This window comes from Acomys russatus, chromosome 5, assembly GCF_903995435.1.
Source record: "Acomys russatus chromosome 5, mAcoRus1.1, whole genome shotgun sequence".
NCBI classification, from domain to species: domain Eukaryota; kingdom Metazoa; phylum Chordata; class Mammalia; order Rodentia; family Muridae; genus Acomys; species Acomys russatus.
The window spans coordinates 24,830,121-24,843,534 of NC_067141.1; the positions used below are offsets into that span (position 1 = coordinate 24,830,121).

Sequence of the window (13,414 nt, forward strand, 5' to 3'; positions counted from 1 at the left end):
GCCTGACACTGCTGGAAGGCTGAGGGGCACTGAGGGTCAGGTCATGCCTGACACTGCTGGAAGGCTGAGGGGCACTGAGGGTCAGGTCATGCACATGCCAGCCCCACAGCCCCTTCTCTGTCTCTACCCTGGTAGCCTGGTGTGTGTGTGTGTGTGTGTGTGTGTGTGTGTGTGTGCGTGCACGCAAGCGCACAGGTATATGTAAAGGACAGAGGTCAGCTTCCTGTGTCATTCCTCAGGTGTGGCCCATTTTATTTCATGTTTTGGGCCCTGATCTCTCACTGGCGTGGTACTCACCAAGGAAGCTAGGCTAGGCTGCCTGGCAACTGAGCTCCAGGGATCCTCTTGTCTCTTCATTCATGCTGGGATTGTAGGCACATATCACTACATATTTTTTTGTTTTGTTTTGTTTTTTGTTTTTTTAAATGTGAGTTCAGGGATTGAACCTATTGCTTAAAAAGTGCTTTACTGGGGCTGGAGAGATGGCTCAGTGGTTAAGAGCACTGCCTGCTCTTCCAAAGGTCCTGAGTTCAATTCCCAGCAACCACATGGTGGCTCACAACCATCTATAATGAGATCTGGTGCCCTCTTCTGGCCTGCAGGTGTACATGCAGGCAGAATACTGTATACATCATCATTATTATCATCATCATCACCACCATCATCATCATGTGCTTTACCAAGTGTCCACCTTCTCTGTCTCTGTCTCTCTCTCTCTCTCTATCTCTGTCTCTCTCTTTCTCTCTTTTAAATGTGGGTTTAGTGATTGAACTAAAATCCTATTACTTAAAAAGTACTTTACCAAGTGATCCATCTACCTAGATCTAGTTTTCTTTTGTGTTTTGCTTTGATTTTTGAGACTGGGTCTCGCTATGTAGACCAGGCTGGCCTCAAACTCAAGAGCGAGCCTCCTGTCTCAGCCGCCAAGTGCTGGGAACGCAGGCAGGCTTCAATCACCATGCCCAGATCCATCATTTTTTGTTTGCTCTGCATCCCCCACGGCCTGTGCCCACCACCCTGCCCGGGATACCACTCACTCATCTCCATGTACTCGGGCGTGAGGCCGGCGAAGGGTTCGAGGTTGAAGTCCACCTCGTATCTCTGCTTCCGCTTCACATACTCCTCACGGTCCGAGGGGCTCTGCCGGCGCAGCTTCAGGTAGCGGATGAACTTTTTCATCTTCCTGCAGGGGGCGCTGTGTCAGCAGGTGGCCAGGGGTGTGGGGCTGCACCCACCGCACTTTGAGTTCCACTGACATGTATGTTCTGAGCCTGTACCGCTGGTTAGTATAGTGAAACAGGCTGTTTTGTTTTGTTTTGCTTTGAGTCACAGTCTCACTATTATTAGCACTGGCTGGCCTTGAATTTGCTATGTAGACCAGGCTGGCCTCATCCACTTTCCTCTTCTTCCCTAGTGCTGGGAGCAAAGGCATGTGCCACCATGGCCGGAAAGGGAATGATAGCTCTGACCTTGTCCTGGAAGCAGCACAGCTCTGCTGGCTTCCTAAGATGCGGAGGGGCAGGGTGAGTGACAGGCCACCTATCACCATGGGAGGCTCCTGGAGGGACCTGGGAAGTGTGGGCTGTACCATGCCCCTGTGGCCTCTCCTTAGTACACTGAGGTCCTGGCCCTAGGGCACCTGTACTGCTGAGGGGCAAGATAAGGGGATTAGCCCCTGGCTAGACAGTCTGTCACTCAGGAAGCAGTATGCAGCCAGGGGCTGTGTGGCACCCTACAAGTGGGAGTCCATATGGCTTTGTCTACAACAGAGCATCTTTTGCTCCATGTTCCTGCCCCACCCTCCTGACCTCCTGGTTTCTGATGCCTCACCTGTCACAGAGGCTATTTTGAGTCCACCATAGTCACCCGTCCACCTTGCTACATCCCCACCCATGGCAGGTACCACTCACGGGATGCCGATCTCGAAGAGATTGTTCTGGATCAGCTGCTTGCCCAGCATGATGATGCTTAGTTGGATGCAGAGCTCCATGAGGCAGCCGCCCGGGGCACACTGTGGGACAAGAAGGGCAAGTCAGATCTAGCCTGCCTCTGGGTAGGGGGTGAGGCCGGCCTTCAACCTGCGGGGTGACTCATGGCCTCTTAAAAGTTAGGTTCCGAGCGAGGGAGGCGGTGGGTGGGTAAGAGCATTTGCTGAACAAGCATGGGCACCTGAGTTTTAAGGCCCCAAGCTAAGCATGGTTGCATGGCATCTCAGCATGGTGGGGGTGGAGGCAGAGGCATATGGACACCAAGACCTCTCTGGCCAGCCACGCTAGTTGTAATAGTGAGTTTCCAATTCAGTGACAGACCATGCCTCAAGGCATAAGGAAGAAAGTGATAGAAGAAGACACTTGACATTCTCCTTTAGCCCCCCCAACACATGCATGCACACACACACACACACACACACACACGCATGCACACACACACACACACACACGCATGCACACACACATACACACACGCATGCACACACACATGCACACACACGCACACACACGCATTCACACACACATACACACGCATACACACGCATGTGCACACACACATACACACATGCATGCACACACACATGCACACACACATGCACACACACGCATTCACACACACATACACACGCATACACACGCATGCGCGCACACACATACACACATGCATGTACACACACATACACACACATGCATATACACACACGCATGCACACACACACATACACACACACACACGGGGGGGGGTTCACATCCCCACCTTCTGAAACCTTGAGAACAAGACCTCATTTGGGAAAGAAGTCATTGCTGATGTGATTAGCCACGGGAGGCAGCACCAGGCCCTGCTTCAGTGCCCAGTATTCTCAGGAGAACACAAAGACCCAGAGGGAGGTGGCATCTGGAGTGATGCAGAAAGGGCCACCAAGAAGCCAGGCATGGTGCTACACACCTAAAACCCCAGCACTGTGGAAGTGGAGGTAGGAGGCCAGCCTAGGCTACATTAGATCTTGTCTAAAAGTAAATAAATAAATAGATGGAGATGGCTCAGTCAGCGAAGTGCCTGCCTCAAAGCAGGAGAGCCTGAATCCCGTCCCCAGCAGGGGGTGGCTTGTGTCTGTATTCTTAGTGCTGTGGAGGCAGAGGCAGGTGGATTTCCCTGGATTCCTGGCTTGCCTGCCAATCAGTTTAGCCTACTTGGTGAGCTCCAGGTTCCAGTGAAAGACCCTGTCTCAAAGTAAAAGGTGGAGAGCGACAGAGAAATGACACCCAAGGTTGACCTCTGGCTTCCATGTGCACACACCGTATACACACGAACACATGCACAACAGAAAGAAACACACATGCACGAACTGAAGAAAAAGTGAGGGGGAGGGAGGGAGGGAGAGAGGGACTCTATAATCCCAGATGCTGGGAGAGGTGGGGGACTCGCGCAAGAGCCTTCAGAGGAAATGGTCCCCACAGCACCCTTCTATGCTTCATCTCTTCAAGCCACCCAGGAGCAATCAGGGCTCAGAGATAGGTGAGCCAGCAAGTGGGTGGGTGATGGTGGGTAGCCGGACCTCAGGCTCCTCCCCCTCCCCTGTCAAGGCTTGCCTTCTTCTATGCCCTGACCACCCTGCATAAGCTGGCATAGCCACAGCAGGTGGGATCATGACATTGGGGAGCCTCACGGTATGGTGGTGGCCACCTGGCTGAGGTCCAGCACCCCACTGTCCCTCTGTTGGCTGAGGCTGGCAGGCAGGGGCTGGTGAGATGTGTGAAACCGAACTGACTCAAGCACAAAGGTAAGGCCTGGGCACAGTGATTGCCAGAGTCCTGAGCAGAACTCCCTGTACAGTCACTAAAACCTTTGTCCTGCAGAGCTAATGACTCCATTGAAAACCACTTGGTCCGCACGTTTTACACAGATACTTCTTTAACCCCACAGAGGACGCAGAGAGGGTGCCGGGTGAGAAGCAAAGACAGCTTCAGACTTTCTGAAAACCTGACATCTGTAGCGGAAGCCCTGAGGTGTCTGGGCCTGTGGCCAGTTAACTGAACTAGGCTGCCCTCAACTATGAGATTATCCTGTGCCTGTGCCCGATACCCATTCCTCTGTATCTCATTTCACTATTTCCTTATCAGGAAGGTCCCCTCCTGTCTCTACTGGGGTGTGTGTGTGAGAGTGTGTGTGTGTGTGTGTGTGTGCGTGTGCATGTGTGTGTGTGTGCGTGTGCATGTGTGTGTGATATGTACATGTGCATGCATGTAGAGGACAGAAGGCAGTCATTTCTTAGGAGCCATGGTGGTTGGTTTTGTTTTTTTGTTTTTAAAGAAAAACATTTTTTACGAGACAGGGTTTCTCTGTGTAGCCCTGGTTGTCCTTGAACTTGCTCTGTAGACCAGGCTGGCCTCAAACTCACAGCGATCTGCCTGCCTCTGCCTCCAGAGTTCTGGAATTAAAGTTGCGTGCCACCACCACCCGGCTTAAAGAATTATTTTTTAACTTAAGTGTATGAGTGTTTTGCCTGCATGTATGTCTGTGAACCATGTATGTGCCTGGTGCCCATGGAAGCTAGAACACGGCATCAGATGCCCTAGGACTGGAGTAATAGGTGGTTATGAGCCACAGCGTAGGTGCTAGGAATCAAACCTAGGTCCTCTACAAGAGCAGCAAGTGCCTTTGACCACTGAGCTGCCCCTCCAGCCTCTGTGCCTGGCCTTTTGCATGAGTGCTAAGGCCCAAACTCAGGTCTGCAGGCCTGTACAGCAAACACTGAGCCACTCTCCAGCCTTGTCCTCTTGTTTTCTGATAAGCTGAGTTTCTACTGGGCTGGAAATGTTGACTGGCTACCTGGAGACCTGGACCAATGATAGCCCAGATGCAATGGAATAAGCCTACAGGCCAGGGCTCAATGTCAGAAGATGACACTCTAGGGCCAGAAGCCAAATGTCCCCGCAGCACTGGGTCTAAGGATACAGAGGTGGGCGCTGCCATGCTGGAGTTAAAGAGAATGCAGCCAAGGTCTGCTTATCCCCTCCCCTTTTTTTTTCCTTTTGGTTTTTCAAGATAGGGTTTCTCTGTGTAGCCTTGGCTGTCCTGGACTCACTTTGTAGATAGACCAGGCTGGCCTTGAACTCACAGTGATCCTCCTGCCTCTGCCTCTGGAGTGCTGGGATTAAAGGCATGTGCCACCACTCCCAGCCTGCTTATCCCTCTTAATCCACCTTAACCAGAGAGGGAAATAGTCAAAAGCTAACAAAATGGACAATAGTCCCACTGAAGCTAACTGAGTCAATAAAGAGAGGGAGTGAGAAACAGAAGCAGAGACAGACAGACAGACAGACAGACACACATACACACACAGAGAAAGACATAAAGGTGAAAGGGGGAAGGGGGGGTTAAGTAGGGGGCAGCAGAGGAAGCAAACAGGTGGATATGAGAAAAATATTACATATATTACATACATTATTACACACATTACAAAATATTACATACATCAAAATGTTACATATATGTAGGAACATGTAATGAGATTCATTATATGTAATTACTATGTACTGATAAAAGCCAGGCAGGTAGATGGCCCCGTGGGTAAAGGTGCTTGTCACTGAGCCTGAAGACCTGAGTTCAATCCTGGAGACCCATGAGGTAGAAGGAGAAAACTGACTCCTGAAACTTTGTCCTCGGGCCTGTACATGTGTGTCACAGCATGCACACGTGCACACACACACAACAAATAAGTAAATGTAGTAAAAGTAAAACTGAAAAGGAAGTCTGGTGAGAGATGACTGAGCTATTAAGGGCGCTTAACTGTTCTTCCAGAGGAGCTGGGTTCTCAGCCCCTGTGTCAGGTGCCTCACAACCAGCTGTAACTACAGTTTCAGGGGATCTGATGCCTTTTGGCCTCCACAGGCACCTCCATGTATGTGCTGCACACAGACTCAAGAAAGCACACACATGGGACTAGAGAGATGGCCCAGAGCAGTGGCTGCTCTTCCAGAATACCAGCACCCACTGCAGAGGACCTGACACCCTCACACAGACTTATATGCAGACAAAAACATTACTGTACATAAAATAAATAACAAATAAATTCAAAAAGAAGGCATGCATGCATGCATGCATGCATACATATAAACAATTAATAAATCGATGAATTTTCATAAAATTAAAAAAGCAAAAATTTGAACCAAAAAAAGTATCAACAAAAACCAGGCATGACCCCCTTTCCACCTCTCCGTCTCCATTCTGTCCTCCTTTGAGACAGCGTCTCATTTGTGTGGCTCAGGCTGGTCCTAGCTGGGATTCTAAGTGCGGACTATGAAGCTCAGCTAACAGTTTCCCCTGGGATCCTGGACTGTGTAAATGGAGAATAGGAACTGAGTAAGAGCCTTTGTGGCTCTCTGCTTCCTGACCATGTACACGATGTGACCAGCCGCTTCAGGAACCTGCTGCTTTGACTTTCAGCCAGGATGAGCCACACTCTCGCATCGTGAGCTGAAGCAAACCCTTTCTCCCTTAAGTTGCTTTTGTCAGGCTTTTCATCACAGTGACAGGGTGAGAAACTAAGACAGTATAAATCTATGTGGACACATGAAGATGCAAGAAAGTATCATGCCTGGAGTGTAGAAGCTCAGAGGACAGGAAGCTAAGCAAAAGGCTGTTGGGAAGCGGGGTGGAACATCTTACCTCCTCCATCCGGAAAGAGCGGAAGATGTACACATAGTCGCCGGGCCGTCCAACAAACCTGGGGCAGTTGGGGTAGTGGTTAGGGAGGAGCTGGACTCAGACCCTTAGGAGATGCCACCCAAAAGGCCTATGCTTCTGTGAATCCTCAGTCAGAGCCAGCAAGGGATTGGCACAGGCTCCCTCCTTCCCTGGCTGGCCTTCAGTATGCAATCTATATGCCACTTTCACTCACTTGCTGACACCTGGCCTGCTGAGGCACTATCAGAGGTTGCTGTCTTGGCTGTTGTCTGGGGTCTATTGGCAGAGATCCCCACTGCCTGGGCTCTATATTGCTAGGGGCTCCCTCTGCTCGTTCACCCCAGCTGAATCCAGCCCTCCCCAGAACATCATGACTGTGGAAGCTGGATTTCCTGTCTTCCCTGGGCTGTGGGGGGTCTCCCACCATCTGGAGGGACAAGGGTAGGACAGAGCTTCCCAGCAGGGTAGAGGGCACAGAAGAACCGGGTTGAGGAATTCCTACCGGCCTTTGAAGAAGGCGACGTAAAAGATGGGTGTGTAAGAGTTCACGAACTTGAGTAGGAAGGCCTTGAAGGTTAGCCTATCCTCAAAGCTCTTCTCAGTCTTCGGGACCTCTGAGGAGAGACACATGGAGCTGACTGTGCTGGCTCCTAGCCACTCACAGACAGGCCAGGCCAGGCCAGGGGTGGTCGGGACTGGCCAGGCTGCCTCCCTCAAAGTTTGGGCGCTGCACCTGGGCCACGCCGCTCATGCTATCCTCCGCAACGGCACTCACCAATCTTGGTGAGCCACCTGGCGATGCAGCCATACACTTCATCCAGCAGAATGATGACTACAAGGTTGATGATGACAGCGGTGGCCGTGACTGTAACCCGGATGTTGGACCGCACGGAGGGGGAGGAGTTCATGGCCAAGGCTGCGGCTGTGGAGATTCTATAGATGATAACTCCCAGCACGATGGCAAACGTCACTGCGATCTGCAGGGCAGGCATGGGCACGCTCAGTGGTGATGGTAAGGGGAGGTTGGGGCAAGATGAAGAGCTCCCCTGAACCTGCCCATCTGCTCCTAACCCCCAATTTTTCTGCGTCAGAACTAAAGCGAAGTTACTGGAGATGCCAAGTGCTCTGCAGGCGTCAGCCCACAGAGCAAGGGGGAAAAGCTAGAGGACTCCAAGGATCGGCAAGGTTGTATGGCTAGGTTGGGGCACCCAGCTCTGGGACCCGGTTTCACCAACTGGTCCTTCCAAGCCTTAAGTTTACCAGGTCTATATATGATCCTCCCTTATTGTCCCCCACGTAGAGCCTGGGGCACTGTTAGCTACACCCCAGTGGCTGTTTTGGCGGATGTTAGAGCAGGCTGGCTGAGACTGGGATACTTTTTGCCCAACTAGGGGTAGCTGAGGGTGGACTTCCTAGACTGTGTGCGGGGCTCAGCCAGGCACCCTCACAGCCACTGTGCTCAGGCAGAGGGTGGCACTCTGCATCCCTGCTAGGACATGGCCAGGGTCCCCTCCTCAGAGCTTTCTTGGAACTACCTTCTAGCCCTTCTATGACAGCAGGCCCCAAGGCTAGCCAAACCCATCTCAGGCTAGGACATTCCATGGAAGCCAGACTGGTGGTGCCTGAGAGATGGGTGGGAAGCTAGTGACAGGCTCGTTCCGCCTCTGTCTGTCTGGGTTCCTTTTCCTTATGGCATAGATCCATGGGTAAGACCCAGTCTCTGGCCAGCGCAAGGGTGTGAACACCCCACCCTAGAACTCACTGGGCGAGGGTGGGCATGTCTGAGGCTTGAAAAGCAGAGCTTAGCTAGGCTCCAGACACTTATTTTTTATTTATTTATTTATTTATTTTGGCTGCTCTAGGCAGGCTCTGGCCCTTATGTCCCTGTGTCCTGGGTGGAAGGCAGGCCTGGTTCTTGCTGGCATGGTCCCTCATGGCTCCTGGCACAGCCCCTGCTGACCTAGGTTGCCCACTCAGGGAACATAGCCTTTGGAATCTCTACAGAAGACTTGCCAAGCACACTATGGGCCCCAACAAGGCCTTTTCAGACATCTGTTAGTGACTAAGCAGAGGAGCACCCTGGCCAGGAAACCATCTGCAGCCCCTACTACGCCCTGCAAGCACAAGGCATGGATACCACGCCCTGAGCAGTGCCAAGGAGAGAGGGCTTTCCTTGGAACACCCCTCAGGCCTGCCAAGAGGCCACTCCCGGCCATAAGGACGTCTCTTGTGCCAGCATGCAGAGGTGGGGACGGCTCTAGGACTGTGGTGACTCAGCAGAGCCAGCCCTTCACTCTCTTCTTCCAAGGGAGCCGCAAGTCACGTGCCCTGCCCCTCTGGCTGGCCACACTCACTAATGTCTTCAGGACCAGCATGCGTGGGGCATCTACACCTGTGCCTGAATGGACCACAAGCCTGCCTCATTTGTGACAGGGCTCTCCTCTGGGAAAAGTCAGCCAGCTGGTTTCTTACCAATGTCCAATGTCTGTCTACCCTGGCCCTACTCACCTAACTGTGCTAGATCACCATGTATTCTGTATTAAGCCTTTCTACAGGGCAGGTAGGCAGGAAAAAGTGTTCTGGCCAATGAGACACATTGTGGGAGGGTTTTCTGAGAAAGACCCTTTCACAGACAGGCTTCTCACCTTCTGGCCTACTCTCAGCCTTCCTTTTTTTTCTTACCTGGAATGTAGAAGTGATATTGGAGGTGGGGTAATTTATATTGCAAATAGGATGAGTGATCACAAGTCCAGGGAAGCCAATGCCTCTGGTCACACGAAGCCCTAGGCCACTCACCCTTTTCCTAATGGCCACTGGTGCTTTTGCTAGGAGCAGCTGGACTGTGGGGGTGCTGGAGTCTCTTGGTTCCCCAGCTTTGCCCTTCACTTACTGAGGGCTGGAGGTATCATTCTCTGGTCATGCTTTAGTGCCACCCTCAAAGTAAGGCTTTTTAAAATTTTTATTTATTTATTTATTTTGGTCTGTGGTCCCAGCTACTTGAGAGGTCAAGGTTCAGAAGGTCAGGAATAACCTGAGCAGAGGAGACTTCATCACACTGAACCAAAGCAAATGAAGCTGAGCTTGTCTTCCGGGTGAGTCCCTGGCTTCTCCAGGAAAAAGGAAATGAACTGAGGACCCCCACTGTGGAGGCTCCCCCTTTCTGAATCCTCTAAGTCAGTTGAGGCTCCCCAGTTGTGTGCAATAGTGTATGAGGTCAGGTGGGTGAAGTTGAGGCCTACACTGTCTTCCGGGAGAAGGGCACCCTGCCCAGGAAGCCCATCCTGGCTCAAGGCTGTCTGTCCACCTCATATGGAATGAGGGGCCCCCCGGGGGGCGGGGCAGGCGAAGAAACAGGCTCCTAGCTTTGCCCCTCCTGGCTTAGCATTCCAAGGATCAGCCTTTGGATCCTGATCCCTCGACAGCAGCCAGTTGGGCCTGGACAGCTGTGGAGACTGAATGGGTCACTCCCTGGGAGGCCCCGAGCCAGGTGGCTGATGGGAGTCTGGGGATTCTAGAGACCAGGTGTCTGTGCCAGGATCTCATCAAACCTTCTAGGCTAGACAAAAGGTGACAAGTGGCCCTGGCTACATGAAGGTTCAGAAAGGTACAGACACCTTTTGGGGCCAATGGGGATGGGAGTGCCCTGAGGGCCACGGGGACATTTGCTTGGTCATTTGAATCAACTCAGAGCCACTTGTCCTGCTTCTCCTCTTTAATTTTTTTCCCTTAGGTTTTGTTTTGAGACACAGCCATGCTATGTAGCTCAGCCTGACCTTGAACTTGTAGCAATCCTCCTGCTTCAGCTTCTTGGGTGCTGGGATTACAAGAGTGCACTGCCATACCTGACTGTCTTGTGAAATTTCAATGCTGGTTTGGTTTTAAGGGTACAGAGGAGATCCCAGTGTGTGCCACTCCCCACTTAGGGAAAACTGTGTGTCACTGCAGTCAGATCACATACTCCAGGACCATCACAAACCCCAGCCTTTCCCATCTTAGGGATAGAAGAGGGGGGTCCCTGACGCTCTCTCTATCCCAGGAGTCAGGGCCACTGAGTCCCAAGATGAGTGCAGGGCACCTCTGATACCAGCCCCTCCAACCTTCTAGAACTTACCATGAAGATGATGGAGACAAGGTTGGTGAAATAAGCTGGGAATCGATCCCTCCAGGTCAGCTTCACTTTGTCAGTCTGCAACATGAAAGCATCTGGTCACTCACTGGGAACCTCCCCACTGGGTGGACAGGAGGAAGCACAAAAACTCAGAGAAACCTCCAGACAGTGCTGTGCAAACATGACAGCCCAGTGAGAGAGGAAGCACATAGGGCCTAGTCTCCTGTGAACAGGGTCACAATGTGACAGAGAAGGGAATGGCCTCAGAGGCTAGGCTTCCTCTGTGCATGAGCATAGCATCGCCCACTGCGCCCTAAGAACTGCATGGCCTGAAAGGGAGCTGCCCACATCTGAGAGCTCTTCTTTCTCTGTAAGGGCTACAGGTCCTAAGCTGTCCAGAGCTGCCGGTCCTTAGCTGTCAGTCCATTTGCCACCCAGACCATAATAGTTTTTCCTCCCTTTGCTGAGCAGGTCGGAACAAGTGGCTAGAGCTCAGAGCACTGTAAGGCCATACATGGGACTTCATAGCTCATAGGCTCTCTTGGGCCTTGAGCTGGCTGGCCTGGAGGGACTTTGGGGAGCAGTTAGTCACTAACCTGGCCAGTTTCAAGTGTATGGGGGAGGGGCTTTCAAAGACAAACACACACACTGGCGCCCAGCATGCCAGCATGGATGTCACATGGGAGACCACTCCTTCCAGCAGTGTCAGCATGCATGCTCACAAGAAAACAAGAAGCAATCACGGACACTCGTGACAAGCATGTCTCCAGAACCCCACTTGAAGCTGCACCTGCTCCCTGTGGATCCCTGACAGCCATGCAGTGACATTGCAACCCATGGCAGGCCGCAGGTGGGAGGTGGGGAAAGGGACACAAATGGGAATGTTCCGAGAACACATCACAGAGGTGGCCAGGGACAGACACAGTGGCCAAGAAGGCCTGCAAAATAGTGTCAAGGTTCAAGTTGCCCCAAACAAAGAAGTACCAATTTCACCCCTGCCATGGCTGTCCTAACCCTCTGCTTCCATTTGTTGGTCGGTTCTTCTGGAACATTCCGGCGTTTCTGAGGGTGGGTGCGGAAAAAGAACTCTTGGTGGCAGAATGGGTTGGGGTACTGTTGATCTTGGACAGGGATGCAGATCTAGGCAATGGCTCACTCTCTCTGTGAGCACCATCTGCCAAGGCTGACCTAGGCTCTGGGCATTTTAAACGAGTTAACATACAACAGAGATTCAATTTGAGGTCAGGACAAGGGGAACTAGAAGTTCCCAGGATAAAGAATCCAACATATGGTCCCCATAGGGTCCTTCAGCAACATACCAGGCTATGATGTCAGTAGTTTGGAGCATAGGAAACAAGGGTCTGTTGCCATTACCATCCTGAGACAACAGAAATGGGGCCCCATCCAGAAGCACAGGTTGGCATGCCAATTGGTGGTTGGTCTGTTTTAATAAGCTAATTTCATGGGGTCGGGACTGTAGCTCGGTTGGCAGGATGGCTCACCAGTGCCACGCAAACACACTGTGATGTCACACGCCTGCAACCACAGCACTCTAGAAGATGGTGGTGGGAGGATTAGAAGTTTAAGGTCCACCTCAGTTACCCAGCTCATTGGAGGCCAGCCTGGGCCCCATAACCATGGGCCAGCAAGAAGGCTTAGGCAGTGAAAGCACTTATGGCCAGCTAGATGACCTGCTTCAGGACCTTAGGACCCACGCTGTGGAAGTGGAGAACATCCCTATGGTTGTCTTCTGATCTCCACGCGTGCTGTGTCATGCATGTACAAATAATGTAATAATAAAAAAGAACAAAACCACATGAAGTAACTTTGTTCCATACTCGGGGGGAAATCATTGCAAAGCAGTCACTGGGAGCCACATGAGATAGGAGAGAAAATGTGGCCATATGAAGGCCACAGGCTCAGGGCCACCATGCTCCCAGAAGTCTGTGGCCCTTCCCCACCCCACTTCTCCCTTGAAACCACCTAACATCTTTATGGCTGTCTCATGATCCTAGAGCTGGGGCTGAAACTGAGCTGGGGTGAGGCAGCTCCTGTTCTCTGAAGTTGCTTGCTGTGGTGGGTGTGGTGTGGTAAGTGGGGGCTGCCAGCCTCTGCTGTTTTAGGTATGAGTGAGACATTTCTCTGTACTCATTCCAACCTGACATATGTGGCCAGAAAGCCACTAGGCCCACAGTACTGGGGGGCTCAGGCTGACTTCTGAGATTTCTCCACCCAGAGTTAGAGCCAGGAAGGAAGGAACCCTAAAGGCATGATGGAGGCTTGTAGAGTCTCATGGGGAGCAGTAGGAGTGGGGCACCAGGCCCTGTACAGATGGGACTGCCTGGCTCATCTGTTAAGTCAGACAGACAGTGTCTAGCTGGTGTGTCCAGTCCATGGGCTGCATGTGGCCTGCCACAGCTATGGATGTGACCCAACATAAAATTGTAAACGTCAAACATCGTTTTCCCCTATTTTGTTTGTAATTTGATTCTAAGGTTGTCTTAGCTCTACAGATGACAATGTTGTGCCTCTGTGTCAGAATGCTGGACACACTTAAGAGTGACATGATTGCATATATTATTTCTTTCTCTTTTTGAGACACGGCACTGGTTGTTCTAGAACTCACTG

General features: G+C 51.7%; 1 protein-coding gene across 4 annotated transcripts in view; it reads right to left on the reverse strand.

The window, feature by feature from the left end:
• The window catches only part of Ano1 (anoctamin 1), a 95,044-nt gene that overhangs the window by 19,394 nt on the left and 62,236 nt on the right, over positions 1-13,414 (reverse strand). For 2 of the 4 annotated variants that reach the window (XM_051145749.1, XM_051145747.1), the window contains 7 exons: positions 11,771-11,848; positions 10,790-10,864; positions 7,454-7,655; positions 7,181-7,292; positions 6,661-6,718; positions 1,911-2,011; positions 1,038-1,183 (listed from right to left, as the gene is read on the reverse strand). In XM_051145749.1, coding sequence (XP_051001706.1) covers positions 1,038-1,183; positions 1,911-2,011; positions 6,661-6,718; positions 7,181-7,292; positions 7,454-7,655; positions 10,790-10,864; positions 11,771-11,848 — 772 coding nt within the window. The remainder of the gene's footprint in view (positions 1-1,037; positions 1,184-1,910; positions 2,012-6,660; positions 6,719-7,180; positions 7,293-7,453; positions 7,656-10,789; positions 10,865-11,770; positions 11,849-13,414) is intronic. The other 2 variants (XM_051145751.1, XM_051145750.1) reach the window with 1 other exon arrangement.